Source organism: Lucilia sericata, unplaced genomic scaffold (assembly GCF_015586225.1).
Source record: "Lucilia sericata isolate MDLA Ls3-8-SP2 unplaced genomic scaffold, ASM1558622v1 Contig000249F_arrow, whole genome shotgun sequence".
Lineage (NCBI taxonomy): Eukaryota > Metazoa > Arthropoda > Insecta > Diptera > Calliphoridae > Lucilia > Lucilia sericata.
The window spans coordinates 12,501-28,527 of NW_023994275.1; the positions used below are offsets into that span (position 1 = coordinate 12,501).

A 16,027-nucleotide genomic window follows, 5' to 3' on the forward strand; every position below is an offset into this window, starting at 1 on the left:
GAATTTTTCTCGAATGAAAGTGACAATATTGTTATTTTTATCCAGAATACTCAACTACAAGGTTTGTCTGTAAATTTTTGAAAAATAGTAATGGATATTTTAAAGTCTAGTCAATAGACTAGTCAATAGTCTAATCAATAGTCTGTTAATAGCCTAGTTAAAAGTCTAGTCAATAGTCGAGTATTTAGTCTAGTCTAAAGTCTAGTCTATAGTCTAGTCTATAGTCTAGTCTATAGTCTAGTCTATAGTCTAGTCTATAGTCTAGTCTATAGTCTAGTCTATAGTCTAGTCTATAGTCTAGTCTATAGTCTAGTCTATAGTCTAGTCTATATTCAAGTCTATAGTTTAGTCTATAGTCCAATATAGTCTAAAGTGTAGTCTATAGTCTAGTCTATAGTCTAGTCTATAGTCTAGTCTATAGTCTAGTCTATAGTCTAGTCCATAGTCTAGTCAATAGTCTAGTCCATAGTCTAGTCCATAGTCTAGTCTATAGTCTAGTCTATAGTCTAGTCTATAGTCTAGTCTATAGTCTAGTCTATAGTAGTCTATAGTCTATAGTCTAGTCTATAGTCTAGTCTATAGTCTAGTCTATAGTCTAGTCTATAGTCTAGTCTATAGTCTAGTCTATAGTCTAGTCTATTCAAGTCTATAGTTTAGTCTATAGTCCAATATAGTCTAAAGTGTAGTCTATAGTCTAGTCTATAGTCTAGTCTATAGTCTAGTCTATAGTCTAGTCTATAGTCTAGTCCATAGTCTAGTCAATAGTCTAGTCCATAGTCTAGTCCATAGTCTAGTCTATAGTCTAGTCTATAGTGTAGTCTATAGTCTAGTCTATAGTCTAGTCTATAGTCTAGTCTATAGTCTAGTCTATAGTCTAGTCTATAGTCTAGTCTATAGTCTAGTCTATAGTCTAGTCTATAGTCTAGTCTATAGTCTAGTCTATAGTCTAGTCTATAGTCTAGTCTATAGTCTAGTCTATATTCAAGTCTATAGTTTAGTCTATAGTCCAATATAGTCTAAAGTGTAGTCTATAGTCTAGTCTATAGTCTAGTCTATAGTCTAGTCTATAGTCTAGTCTATAGTCTAGTCTATATTCAAGTCTATAGTTTAGTCTATAGTCCAATATAGTCTAAAGTGTAGTCTATAGTCTAGTCTATAGTCTAGTCTATAGTCTAGTCTATAATCTAGTCTATAGTCTAGTCTATAGTCTAGTCTATAGTCTAGTCTATAGTCTAGTCTATAGTCTAGTCTATAGTCTAGTCTATAATCTAGTCTATAGTCTAGTCTATAGTCTAGTCTATAGTCTAGTCTATAGTCTAGTCTATAGTCTAGTCTATAGTCTAGTCTATAGTCTAGTCTATAGTCTAGTCTATAGTCTAGTCTATAGTCTAGTCTATAGTCTAGTCTATAGTCTAGTCTATAGTCTAGTCTATAGTCTAGTCTATAGTCTAGTCTATAGTCTAGTCTATAGTCTAGTCTATAGTCTAGTCTATAGTCTAGTCTATAGTCTAGTCTATAGTCTAGTCCATAGTACAATCTATAATCTAGTCTATAGTCTTGTTTATAGTATAGTCTATAGTCTAGTATATAGTCTATTCTACAGAAAAATGTATGAAACGGGACTTCTGCACTACCCTCGTACAAACTATGATTTAGTACAGTTTTAACAAGTGACCTACTTTTAGTAAAATACTAAAAATGTGGGTCAAACTTCTTAACTAATATGTACAAATAATGACAAATATGTCAATTTTGACACAAAATGTCAAAAACGTATCATTTATCATGCAAAATTATTTAATGACAGATAGTAGAAATCATAAAATAACAAATAGAAGTGAAGGTCGCTCGTCAAAAAACTTAAAATTATAAATAAGTTTTTGAAAGGGACACATGTATACTAAGTACGTCATTTTGAAATAAAAACATACATACCTATGTATCTAAAAAAATAAAATATACATATTACTTAAGTTCATTAACTTTTAATTGTTAATGCAAAATCCCATATTTTCCGATCTCCATTTGTACATATGTACATATTTTGGATAATTTTGACTTGTTTGAAAATGTATTTTATTCCAAAATATTTTGTTTATTTTCAAAAGAAACTCGACAAGAATTTTGAAAACCATTCAATATTTAGGTTAACAAAACTTTTGTTTATGAATAATATTTTAAACAAAATTGATTTTTATATAAAAATATAATGTATAATTTTTAGGCACATGTAATATAAATGTGCCATTTTATTGCACACGATTTAAATTTGAAAAAATAAACACTTAAAATTCAAATATATGTAAATTAGGGAGGTCCCATGAATAATTTTTTCAATTTTGCCAAATAAAGGTATTTTTTGCACTTTATTCAAAATTCCACAATGAAATATTTAAAAGCGTATTACAAAAAACTTCCATTGCAACCGAAATTTCCAAAATATATATTATATGGAAACTACAAAACAGATCTTTTATCCAAAAGTATCACTCCCCTTAAAATACATCCACCCATAATATACATACATACAAACGGATGTAAATTCATATGAATGCAAATAAATTATTAACAATTTTGTTAATTTTTAAGACGACAATTTTGTTTACAAAAGAAAAATAAATACAAAATTTTCCTGTTGTTTTTTTCATATTTTTAATGACAAAAATAATTTGAATAAAGAAAATCGTTGATGGCAATAATGACGATGATGTTTTTCTTTTAAATATTTTTAGATCAAATACCCACAAATATGTCAGATGCAAATAATGAAACAGCGGCGGTAACACAACAACAACAACAATCTCCCCCACAAAATGGTAAAGAACGTTCCAAATCAACAGAGGAGAAGGAGATACCACGTGAACCAGCACTTGTGTGCAAAGACATTAATGTAAGTGACAAAGGTAGAATAAGTGAATGGACCCAAATTTATTTATACATAATTAATATTTATTTAAAAATAATAAAATCGTTGGCCGATATAATGGAAAATGTAATAAATAGGTTAGGAAAATTAAAAATAATCAGATTGAGTATAAATTTGTTTCTAAACTCGAAACATCCCCAACTACAGAAGAACGGAACTAAACAGTTTTCCATTATATTTTCGATCCATAATTTAATTCCTAATAAAACTTCAAAAATCTATATTTCTGAATTTGAAAAATTATAGTAATGTTTATCTATATTTCTGAAATTTAAAATTTTCTTCTTTAATCAATGATTTTAGTTCGAATTTTTCGTCCTTGAAACTAGTTCTAGGGAAGCCTTAGAGAACTTCTTTAGAGCAGCTCTAGTACAATCATACTTGACTATAGACTAGAATATAGACTCGACTATAGACTAGATTAAACTATAGACTAGAATATACAGTTGACTATAGACTAGACTATAGACTGAACTATAGAGTAGACTATACACTAGACTATTGACTAGACTATAGACTAGACTATAGACCAGACTATAGACTAGACTACACTGTAGACTGGACTATTGACTAGACTAGACTATAGACTAGACTATAGACTAGACTATAGACTAGACTATAAACTTGACTATAGACTAGACTATAGACTAGACTAAAGACTAGACTATAGACTAGACTATAGACTAGACTATAGACTAGACTATAGACTAGACTATAGACTAGACTATAGACTAGACTATAGACTATACTTTAGACTAAACTATAGACTAGACTATAGAATAGACTATAGACTAGACTATAGACTAGACTATAGACTAGACTATAGACTAGACTATAGACTAGACTATAGACTAGACTATAGACTAGACTATAGACTAGACTATAGACTAGACTATAGACTAGACTATAGACTAGACTATAGACTAGACTATAGACTAGACTATAGACTAGACTATAGACTAGACTATAGACTAGACTATAGACTAGACTAGACTAGACTATAGACTAGACTATAGACTAGACTATAGACTAGACTATAGACTAGACTATAGACTAGACTATAGACTAGACTATAGACTAGACTATAGACTAGACTATAGACTAGACTATAGACTAGACTATAGACTAGACTATATAGACTAGACTATAGACTAGACTATATAGACTAGACTATAGACTAGACTATAGACTAGACTATAGACTAGACTATAGACTAGACTATAGACTAGACTATAGACTAGACTATAGACTAGACTATAGACTAGATTATAGACTAGATTAAATTCAGAAAATGTACCGTATGTTGCGTGGAGATCATTACCGCACCATAAGTCATAGTTTCAGACGAAAATTAACCACATTTCCATTTTCCTTTACAGATTAAGACTGAATTGGAATGCCTTGTTAAATTGTTAGATGGTAAAATATACAAAGAGGAAGAAGTATCCATTGAAGAATTGCATCAGTATTTAATTGAAGATGAGGGCTCATGGGCTTTGGGCGATAACTTTTTGGTCTTTGTTCAGAGAGTTTTACGAGAACAATCCTTTTCGCCCGATACACGGATACATTTGATACGTACATTGGCATTTGCCGCCCTTAAAGATGATGTCATTATTATCTTACATCAAGATCGTCGCGATCACACTCTTATGAATTATGGTTTTGATATTGAAAAGCAAACACCAGAGGAACAACAAGCTTGGGCCATGTTTGTAAGTTATTAGAAGGGAATTGCTAAGTAAAATATCTTATACAATTGTATATTTTTCTTTGTTTACTAGATGTGCAATCTTTTTGAAAATGTTAGTCCTTCAGAATGGCTTTTATATATTTCCGAATGGGATTATAATGGTCAGACTTTATCGAATATTCGTGTCACTACCAAAGTTGCTGTCCATTGTATTCTGTCCAGTTGTCCGGTTTTGAAAAATATTGGTTCTATGATTCTGTACAATGTGGCCATTAAAGAAGTTAAGACTGTGGTAAGTATGGGGTTTCATTATTTCGGAAATATATTTTTAACTTGATTTTTTTTTATTTTCCAGGTCTTTGATGATGTTGCCGTTGAATTGACAATGGCCATTTTACAATTCTTCCAAAGCAGCCCAAATGAAGATCAAATTTTCCGTTGCTGCAAGGCATTGGCTAGATTTTTAGAGGTAAGTTTTAAGGCATCGGTTTATGTAAAGGCCCTCAGACAGTTTAATATGACAAGACCTATGATGAAGTTGGGTAATTGAAGCTTTATAAGATTTATAATTTGAATCAATTTTCCTCATCTATCAAGCAATTGTCAAGAAACTATAGTCCCGATATTGGTTGTTTGAAAGTAGAGTGGGGTTGTAGTACTATGTCTACATAGATGGGTCCTGTTACTTGTCCCAGAAGTGTTGACGTTTTTTCACGTTTTGTTATAATTCACTGAACTGTAATCAATCAATCCGAATCAATTTCCAGAAGTCGTTTGATTTAACCAGTTGTCAAAAGATATTTTCGAAAATGTAGAATATTTTTATAGATATCAATACAACGGACACAAAATATATAAATTTTAATTATTCTTTAATGTTTTATAATGTATTTTTGATATAATATTAACTTGCCTTTGTCTTTTTCTTTGATTCTTCTAAAGGTCTCACCTGATGTTGCCGCCATTATACAAATGATTGGACCACATCCAAAACAATTTGCCGGTAAAAGTGAACGTGTTGATGATTTAATTAATATTATTAGTCGTAAAGTACCCGCTTAATGCGTAAATATATTTTAATAATATTAACAACAACAGCAACAAATCTCAATAAAAAATGTTAAATTTTTTAATATTTAATAAATATAAGTTTTATGATTTTATCACAAATATTATTATGCACAAATAAATTTTTTATATATATAAACAAAATACATTATAATAAATTTTACCAAAGTACTAAAATAAATATTATGAAAAATAAAAAAATTTTAAAAATATTTTTTAAGACCAAAAGAACTTTTACGAAAGGGTTAATTGTCAAACGAACTGTCATACTGCGCTCTCTGTATACTCTGTGAAATCATCAAGAATAGATTGACATTTGATTGACGCTACTAAAATATCTAAAGTTATTTTGAAAATCTGTCATCGATGGACCCGCTGTTGTATCGCCAAATTGTGATCAGCGATGAAAAAATATTTGACACCTCTCGATTACATCCTGAGGAGGCAAGTGGCGTCACTAGTTTAAGATGAAACCATGAATGTATATAAAATAAAAATTCCCCGAAATACTTTTATTTTGATATAGAAAAAGTTGTTTAAGTCCAAAAGAACTTATGAAAGGGTTAATTGTCAAAAGAACTGCCATACTGCTTTCACTTTTTTGACATTGATGAACAAGATTGTCGAGTGCTTTACGTGAACACCTGCTTTGACGGCCTTATTTCGCGGTGGTCTTTTTCATCTACTGGGTAGACTTGAGATGGTCTACCACGCGCCCCTGAATCCGTCTATGAAGAACTCAGGAGGCAATTTTTGTACATGGCTGAGCCGGTTCAAGTACGAGCACTTTGCTGAAGTACTCGAGCTATATAATCTCTTGCCATAGTAGCCCTGTTGCGGAATGACAGGCAGCATAGGATCAATCCCAAGGCATACCTCGACAAGGAAAAGGCAATCACTGGTCTAAAGTCAATAGAAGGGGCGACAACCCCAACATCAGATGAAATCAATCTTCCGGTATACCGGAAGGTGACCACCTTTATGATGTCATGAAAGATTGCATTATTTAAAATGCAATCCCCATCAACTAATGACCCATTCAAGTACAGTGTGCCCGCGCAACCACACTACTGAGATGGCTCGGTTGATTCGGCAACAGCACCTAGAGACGTATTTGGTAGTCTGAAAATCATTCCAAGGAAAGGCCGAGGATACATTTGATCATCACCAGTTTATAGTCCCACCAGACTAGAAGTATTGATAGCACCTCTTTTCCCCAAGATATTGCAATAACACCAAGGTGGAGATTTCACCAAGATAACATGCCCCCGGCAGAACATTGATGAACAGTATACTCTGTGAAATCATCACGAATAGATTGATGTTTTAACAACGCTCAAAGTTATCTAAAAAATCGGTTATCTCTGTCTTATCGTCAAGTTGTGGTTTGTCAATTGGCCTCTTACTGTGTCACTTTTTTGGCATTTATGATCAGTATACTCTGTGAAATCATCATGAATAGATTGACGTTTGAACCACGCTAGAAAGTTATCTTAAAAATCGGTCATCGATGGACCCGATGTTCTATCACCAAATTGTGATTCGCTATGAGAAAAGAAATACCTAGAAAAGGTTTTTTAAGTCCAAAGAACTTACAAAAAGGTTAAATGTCAAACGAACTGTCATACTGAGCTCACTTATTTGACTATGATGATGAGATGTAGTATTGATCTCTCGGATCCAATACAGATCTTTGGCCTGCAGAAAATTGATTCCTATAAACATACGGACATACTTATTAGGCAGGGTGTAATAAAAAGAACCCGAATTTCAGAAATACGACAGAAAACGATGTAATACTTGAAATTTTAAATTTATAAAATTATACTCAAAAGTTTAAAACCAAATTAAATTAAAGTGTGTAACACCCAAAGCTCAACTTTACTAGAACCACAATTTCCATGCTGCAACAACTTAATTTGTATCACCACAACATAAAGGAAAAAAGAAAAATGTTGATTTGTTGGCACGTAACTGAAGCCAATGTTTTTGATTGGACACAAACATTTCCGATGGTAGTTGAGTCTCCTGGGGAGCTGCATCTGAATCAGCTATATTGAAGAAACCAAACAAATCCCCATTTAAATATCTGTAATATATTAAATATTCCCCACCACACTCACCCGTTTTTTTATCATACTTCGGTGTTTGTGTAATCGATATAACATCTTCGGGTTTACGCAACAATATCTTACCCACACCCTTACACATTCTCAACACCTCATGATTACTCAACTTATCCAAATGATGCTGTTCCAATAGAGGACAACTCAATATCCATTCTCGTACATCATCGAAATCATTAAGCAGACGTACAGCTCCATTTACACTAAAACGTATGTGACGTTGATAGATAAAGTCCAGCCAAGCTTCGCAAATGATTTTCAAAATTAACTTTAAAATGACCACATCTTTGGTGGCCTTAATGCAGGGTAAATATATTTGATCTAGTATATAGCCAACATATTCACTAGATTTTTCATTATCAAACGAATTCTTTTGCCAGTACGAGGCAGAAGGGAAGCAAAGAGTAAAATTGGCCATGCTTACGAGACGGCAAACATCGGAGAGAACTTGAACACACTCATCAGTGGTTTTCTGAAATTAAATAATTTTAATACATAATGTAGGGTAATTTTTGTAATTTAATTAACCACCTTTAACTTATCTATGTTAACATTAATTTCACAAATCAATTTCGTTCTAAGGGCAACACAAACCAACATTAAAATATCTGTTAAATCGGCAGTTAATTTTGGCAGTTTAAAATTTAGAAATGCATTCAGACACAATTTAACATCACTTTCTAAAATCTGAAAGAAACGATTCATTTTCCATTCATTACACAATTGTTTCGCTTCTTCTTTAACCCACAAACGCATGCTATGAACTGAATGATCTGTAAGGAAATTTTAACTGGAAATTATTTTTACAATTATATAGAAAATATCTATAAAACTTACCTATTCTATGTAGTATGGGGATTTGTTCGGCCACTGGTACCAAGCTCGAATTGCTAATGTCCGCGTTATGAAAATAACTATTGCTTAAATTTATTAAATTGTTAAAAATGGAAATCCAAACAGTACCGGTTGGTGTACCAAATTGCTATAAGAAATTAAATTATAAAAGACAATTTAAAAATTATATTCCAAATTAATTTACCAAATTTCCACTGCATTGTAACAAGGAAGAAAAAGTCTCCCACATTGAAAGAACACAAAAAATACCTACAGCCCAATAGGATACGCGCAATATCGGGACGTTCTTACTTATAACTAATTTTAGGAGATTTAAAGACTTTAATTGGTTTAAAAAAAATGGACAACACACTAAACTATAAACTAAACAATAACTAGACTATAGCCTAGACTATAGACTAGACTATAGACTAGACTATAGACTAGACTATAGACTAGACTATAGACTAGACTATAGACTAGACTATAGACTAGACTATAGACTAGACTATAGACTAGACTATAGACTAGACTATAGACTAGACTATAGATCATACTATAGACTAGACTATAGACTAGACTATAGACTAGACTATAGACTAGACTATAGACTAGACTATAGACTAGACTATAGACTAGACTATAGACTAGACTATAGACTAGACTATAGACTACTATAGTCTAGACTATAGACTAGACTATAGACTAGACTATAGTCTAGACTATAGACTAGACTATAGACTAGACTATAGACTAGACTATAGACTAGACTATAGACTAGACTATAGACTAGACTATAGACTAGACTATAGACTAGACTATAGTCTAGACTATAGACTAGACTATAGACTAGACTATAGACTAGACTATAGACTAGACTATAGACTAGACTATAGACTAGACTATAGACTAGACTATAGACTAGACTATAGACTAGACTATAGACTAGACTATAGACTAGACTATTGACTAGACTATAGACTAGACTATAGACTAGACTATAGACTAGACTATAGACTAGACTATAGACTAGACTATAGACTAGACTATAGACTAGACTATAGACTAGACTATAGACTAGACTATAGACTAGGCAATAGACTAGACTATAAACTAGACTATAGACTAGACTATAGACTAGACTATAGACTAGACTATAGACTAGACTATAGACTAGACTATAGACTAGACTATAGACTAGACTATAGACTAGACTATAGACTAGACTATAGACTAGACTATAGACTAGACTATAGACTAGACTATAGACTAGACTATAGACTAGACTATAGACTAGACTATAGACTAGAATATGGACTAGACTATAGACTAGACTATAGACTCGACTATAGACTCGACTATAGACTAGACTATAGACTAGACTATAGACTAGTCTATAGACTAGACTATAGACTAGACTATAGACTAGACTATAGACTAGACTATAGACTAGACTATAGACTAGAATATGGACTAGACTATAGACTCAACTATAGACTCGACTATAGACTCGACTATAGACTAGACTATAGACTAGACTATAGACTAGACTATAGACTAGACTATAGACTATACTATAGACTAGACTATAGACTAGACTATAGACTAGACTATAGACTAGACTATAGACTAGACTATAGACTAGACTATAGACTAGACTATAGACTAGACTATAGACTAGACTATAGACTAGACTATAGACTAGACTATAGACTAGACTATAGACTAGACTATAGACTAGACTATAGACAAGACTATAGACTAGACTATAGACTAGACTATAGACTAGACTATAGACTAGACTATAGACTAGACTATAGACTAGACTATAGACTAGACTATAGACTAGACTATAGACTAGACTATAGACTAGACTATAGACTAGACTATAGACTAGACTATAGACTAGACTATAGACTAGACTATAGACTAGACTATAGACTAGACTATAGACTAGACTATAGACTAGACTATAGAATAGACTATAGACTAGACTATAGACTAGACTATGACTAGACTATAGACTAGACTATAGACTAGACTATAGACTAGACTATAGACTAGACCATAGACTAGACTATCGACTAGACTAGACTATAGACTAGACTATAGACTAGACTATAGACTAGACTATAGACTAGACTATAGACTAGACTATAGACTAGACTAGACTAGACTATAGACTAGACTATAGACTAGACTATAGACTAGACTATAGACTAGACTATAGACTAGACTATAGACTAGACTATAGACTAGACTATAGACTAGACTATAGACTAGACTATAGACTAGACTATAGACTAGACTATAGACTAGACTATAGACTAGACTATAGACTAGACTATAGACTAGACTATAGACTAGACTATAGACTAGACTATAGACTAGACTATAGACTAGACTATAGACTAGACTATAGGACTAGACTATAGACTAGATCTAGACTAGACTAGAAGACTATAGACAGACTATAGACTAGACTATAGACTAGACTATAGACAGAACTATAGACTAGACTATAGACTAGACTATAGACCTAGACTATAGACTAGACTATAGACTAGACTATAGACTAGACTATAGACTAGACATAGACTAGACTATAGACTAGACTATAGACTAGACTATAGGACTAGACTATAGACTAGACTATAGACTAGACTATAGACTAGACTATAGACTAGACTATAGACTAGACTATAGACTAGACTATAGACTAGACTATAGACTAGACTATAGACTAGAACTATAGACTAGACTATAGGACTAGACTATAGACTAGACTATAGACTAGACTATAGACTAGACTATAGACTAGACTATAGACTAGACTATAGACTAGACTATAGACTAGACTATAGACTAGACTATAGACTAGACTATAGACTAGACTATAGACTAGACTATAGACTAGACTATAGACTAGACTATAGACTAGACTATAGACTAGACTATAGACTAGACTATAGACTATAGACTAGACTATAGACTAGACTATAGACTAGACTATAGACTAGACTATAGACTAGACTATAGACTAGACTATAGACTAGACTATAGACTAGACTATAGACTAGACTATAGACTAGACTAGACTAGACTATAGACTAGACTATAGACTAGACTATAGACTAGACTATAGACTAGACTATAGACTAGACTATAGACTAGACTATAGACTAGACTATAGACTAGACTATAGACTAGACTATAGACTAGACTATAGACTAGACTATAGACTAGACTATAGACTAGACTATAGACTAGACTATAGACTCGACTATAGACTCGACTATAAGACATAGACTAGACTATAGACTCGACTATAGACTCGACTATAGACTCGGACTATAGACTCGACTATAGACTCGACTATAGACTCGACTATAGACTCGACTATAGACTCGACTATAGACTCGACTATAGACTCGACTATAGACTCGACTAGACTCGACTATAGACTCGACTATAGACTCGACTATAGACTCGACTATAGACTCGACTATAGACTCGACTATAGACTCGACTATAGACTCGACTATAGACTCGACTATAGACTCGACTATAGACTCGACTATAGACTCGACTATAGACTCGACTATAGACTCGACTATAGACTCGACTATAGACTCGACTATAGACTCGACTATAGACTCGACTATAGACTCGACTATAGACTCGACTATAGACTCGACTATAGACTCGACTATAGACTCGACTATAGACTCGACTATAGACTCGACTATAGACTCGACTATAGACTCGACTATAGACTCGACTATAGACTCGACTATAGACTCGACTATAGACTCGACTATAGACTCGACTATAGACTCGACTATAGACTCGACTATAGACTAGATTATAGACTAGACTATAGACTAGATTATAGACTAGACTATAGACAAGACTATAGACTAGACTATAACTAGACTATAGACTAGACTATAGACTAGACTATAGACTAGACTATAGACTAGACTATAGACTAGACTATAGACTAGACTATAGACTAGACTATAGACTAGACTATAGACTAGACTATAGACTAGACTACTATACTAGACTATAGACTAGACTATAGACTAGACTATAGACTAGACTATACACTAGACTATAGACTAGACTATAGACTAGACTATAGACTAGACTATAGACTAGACTATAGACTAGACTATAGACTAGACTATAGACTAGACTATAGACTAGACTATAGACTAGACTATAGACTAGGACTATAGACTAGACTATAGACTAGACTATAGACTAGACTATAGACTAGACTATAGACTAGACTAGACTAGACTATAGACTAGACTATAGACTAGACTATAGACTAGACTATAGACTAGACTATAGACTAGGACTATAGACTAGACTATAGACTAGACTATAGACTAGACTATAGACTAGACTATAGACTAGACTATAGACTAGACTATAGACTAGATATAGACTAGACTATAGACTAGACTATAGACTAGACTATAGACTAGACTATAGACTAGACTATAGACTAGACTATAGACTAGACTATAGACTAGACTATAGACTAGACTATAGACTAGACTATAGACTAGACTATAGACTAGACTATAGACTAGACTATAGACTAGACTATAGACTAGACTATAGACTAGACTATAGACTAGACTATAGACTAGACTATAGACTAGACTATAGACTAGACTATAGACTAGACTATAGACTAGACTATAGACTAGACTATAGACTAGACTATAGACTAGACTATAGACTAGACTATAGACTAGACTATAGACTAGACTATAGACTAGACTATAGACTAGACTATAGACTAGACTATAGACTAGACTATAGACTAGACTATAGACTAGATTATAGACTAGACTATAGACTAGACTATAGACTAGATTATAGACTAGACTATAGACTAGACTATAGACTAGACTATAGACTAGACTATAGACTAGACTATAGACTAGACTATAGACTAGAGCATAAACTACACTTGACTATAGATTAGACTACAAACTATAAAATAGACTTTGATTAGATTATAGACTAGACTAAGGACTAGACTGTAGGCTAGACTATAGACTAAACCTTTAGACTGAAGATATAACATAGTTCTAAATATCTCAGCCCTGGGTTGCATCATAAAACCACTACAAATTTAACTTACATTATTTGTTGCTACCATATTTTGTTCCATAAATTGCTCCATTGTTTCAGCTTGTGCCATGGCCGATATTAAAGTCAGACGAAACAAACGATCCCACAAATTAGAACACACGAAATTGGTTAATATTTCACCAATGCCTTGTAAGGTCGAATAAACTGGTTCGGGGATATCTGTAAAAAGTACAAAAATGCAGTACATACTAATATTAAATAAGCTATAAAAGTTTTACCTTTAACATTTTGCATAAATAGCCAATTGCGTATAGAATCCACATATGTTAAAGAAAAACAAGATATCGGAGTATCAATCCACCATAGTATAATATGATCCAGTATAATGCCCACATAGGACCACATTAAACGCATGCCACGTAAAACGAATTCATGCAAATCCTCTTGGGTGGCATGACCTAAAAAGATACATTAAAATTTCGGAATAGATATTTAAGTTTTAAGAGAAGGAGAGAGCATTTAGCTAGTGCCCGTAACTGATTTTAGATTAAAAATGTTATAATTCTTTGCCTTGGTCCATTTACTTACCAAATATTGTGGGGCATATATCAAAGGCCCTTTCAATGAATTGAGCCACAAAACTTCTCTCATTTTGCAGAAACATTTCAATATGTTTGCTGCGCAAAATCACCGTACTGCCACGTTTTGTATTATTATTTCTGGCCATTTCAGCATCCAAATTGAGTGCCGAGTAATCTCTTGGACTTTCATTTATATATTGTTGAAAATCTCCATCGGTTGTTAGATTTAAAGTTAAAATACGTAATATTTCTATACTGGAACAATTTGATTCGTTATTTTCACGCCACGCCTCCTGTTCGCCCATATTAAAAAGTCCAAACATGAGATCGAGAGCGTTTTGTTCGATGCGTTGTTGAGCAGCTAGCTGAAATGATAAAAGGGCGACAACACAATATGTTTACCTATTTGAAATGGTCGGGAAACTTTAATTAAAAAAATTAAAAATTTGATGAGTTTTAAAAACTTTCGCATATTTCTAAGGTCTCACTTAAAACTAGCTCAAAGGAACTTCAATAACGAATGCTTTCGATCAACAATTGTTCTTAAAGATCTTCGGAAATTTGAAGCAAAGAACTTTCAAGTCCTTCAACTCCATAACAATCTTTTGAAAGTTTTGTTTTTTAGAAAAAAGGGGCAAATTGAAAGCCTACCTGTAAAACATAAGCGAAGTCAATAGATTTATAGGGCAATAGCAGAGCCGGATACATATTGCTGCAAATATTTGAATTTAAAACTTCATCCAAAGATTTCTTAGTTTCGCCATCATCGCAGATCTCCAACGGTTGACGACATTTATTATAAAGTTGAGTTATTTGTAAAGCCCAATTTAACCAAATTTCCGATTGCATAGATTTCTTCAAAAGAAAACTTAACTAGAAATAAACAAAGTAATTATGAAATAGGTCAAGGCCCAAGAAGTAAAATAAATAGATTGAATAACCCACCGTTCTCTTTAGCACAAAAGTCAATTGACAAAATCTTCTGTCATTTAGCTCCATTATAGAATTGAATTTTTTCATTAGCAAAGCATTATAAGGACTACGTTTGATTTTCTTCGATAAAGATTGAAAATCTTTATTAGAAGATTGATCTTTTAAACTCCAATACAGCTCCACAATGCGTTCACATTCTTCTAATAAAGTATCCTTGGAAAAAAATTATAAAATCAATTATTATTATTTTTTGTTAAAATACAATGTTGAAAAAAACAACTTACATGTTCATTGAAAATATCCACTTTAACATCAATTATCAATCTTTTCGTTATACGTCTCAGCTCATCACCCAATTTGCACAATTCGACAAATGTGTGCATCGGTTGAGATTTATTGCGACAATACCATTTTGGTGTGGAACTCATTATTTTGGGATTATATTGTAAGATAATTTTATAAGAAATTCATTACTTTTTTGTAAGATAAATATGAGTAAATATTTATTTTCTTAAGCACGTGCAGTTAAGTTATTAAATCGATGTACTTTTTATAAAATAACAGTTTTATTTCCTTAGCAACGTTTATTAGATTTACAGTAGAATTCCAATATGTCGAAGAAAGGGAAAAGAATATTTTATTTTACATACAAAATTGACAATCTTTCTAAGCGTTTGCAAAGTCCGAATCAGTTAGAAACAACTTTATACCGAGCTTTACTTATCAATATCGCAAGTAAAATGTATAT

General features: G+C 32.5%; 2 protein-coding genes across 2 annotated transcripts in view; one reads left to right on the forward strand and one right to left on the reverse strand.

Annotated features, from left to right (window-relative positions):
• Positions 1 to 5,789, forward strand: part of LOC119602705 — a 6,877-nt gene extending 1,088 nt beyond the window's left edge. The window contains exons 2-6 of the mRNA XM_037954358.1: positions 2,733 to 2,890; positions 4,306 to 4,641; positions 4,711 to 4,911; positions 4,975 to 5,088; positions 5,562 to 5,789. Of these exons, the coding sequence (XP_037810286.1) occupies positions 2,750 to 2,890; positions 4,306 to 4,641; positions 4,711 to 4,911; positions 4,975 to 5,088; positions 5,562 to 5,681 (912 nt within the window). The 5' untranslated portion in view covers positions 2,733 to 2,749 and the 3' untranslated portion in view covers positions 5,682 to 5,789. The remainder of the gene's footprint in view (positions 1 to 2,732; positions 2,891 to 4,305; positions 4,642 to 4,710; positions 4,912 to 4,974; positions 5,089 to 5,561) is intronic.
• A 1,085-nt stretch (positions 5,790 to 6,874) lies between these two features.
• LOC119602701 lies at positions 6,875 to 15,771 on the reverse strand. Its single transcript, XM_037954352.1, is given in 10 exon segments — positions 6,875 to 7,723; positions 7,802 to 8,285; positions 8,345 to 8,586; positions 8,651 to 8,795; positions 13,815 to 13,984; positions 14,044 to 14,213; positions 14,326 to 14,711; positions 14,998 to 15,219; positions 15,292 to 15,492; positions 15,564 to 15,771. Coding segments are annotated over 10 exon segments (2,286 nt in total). The 5' UTR covers positions 15,708 to 15,771; the 3' UTR covers positions 6,875 to 7,601.
• Between the last annotated feature and the right edge of the window lie 256 nt (positions 15,772 to 16,027).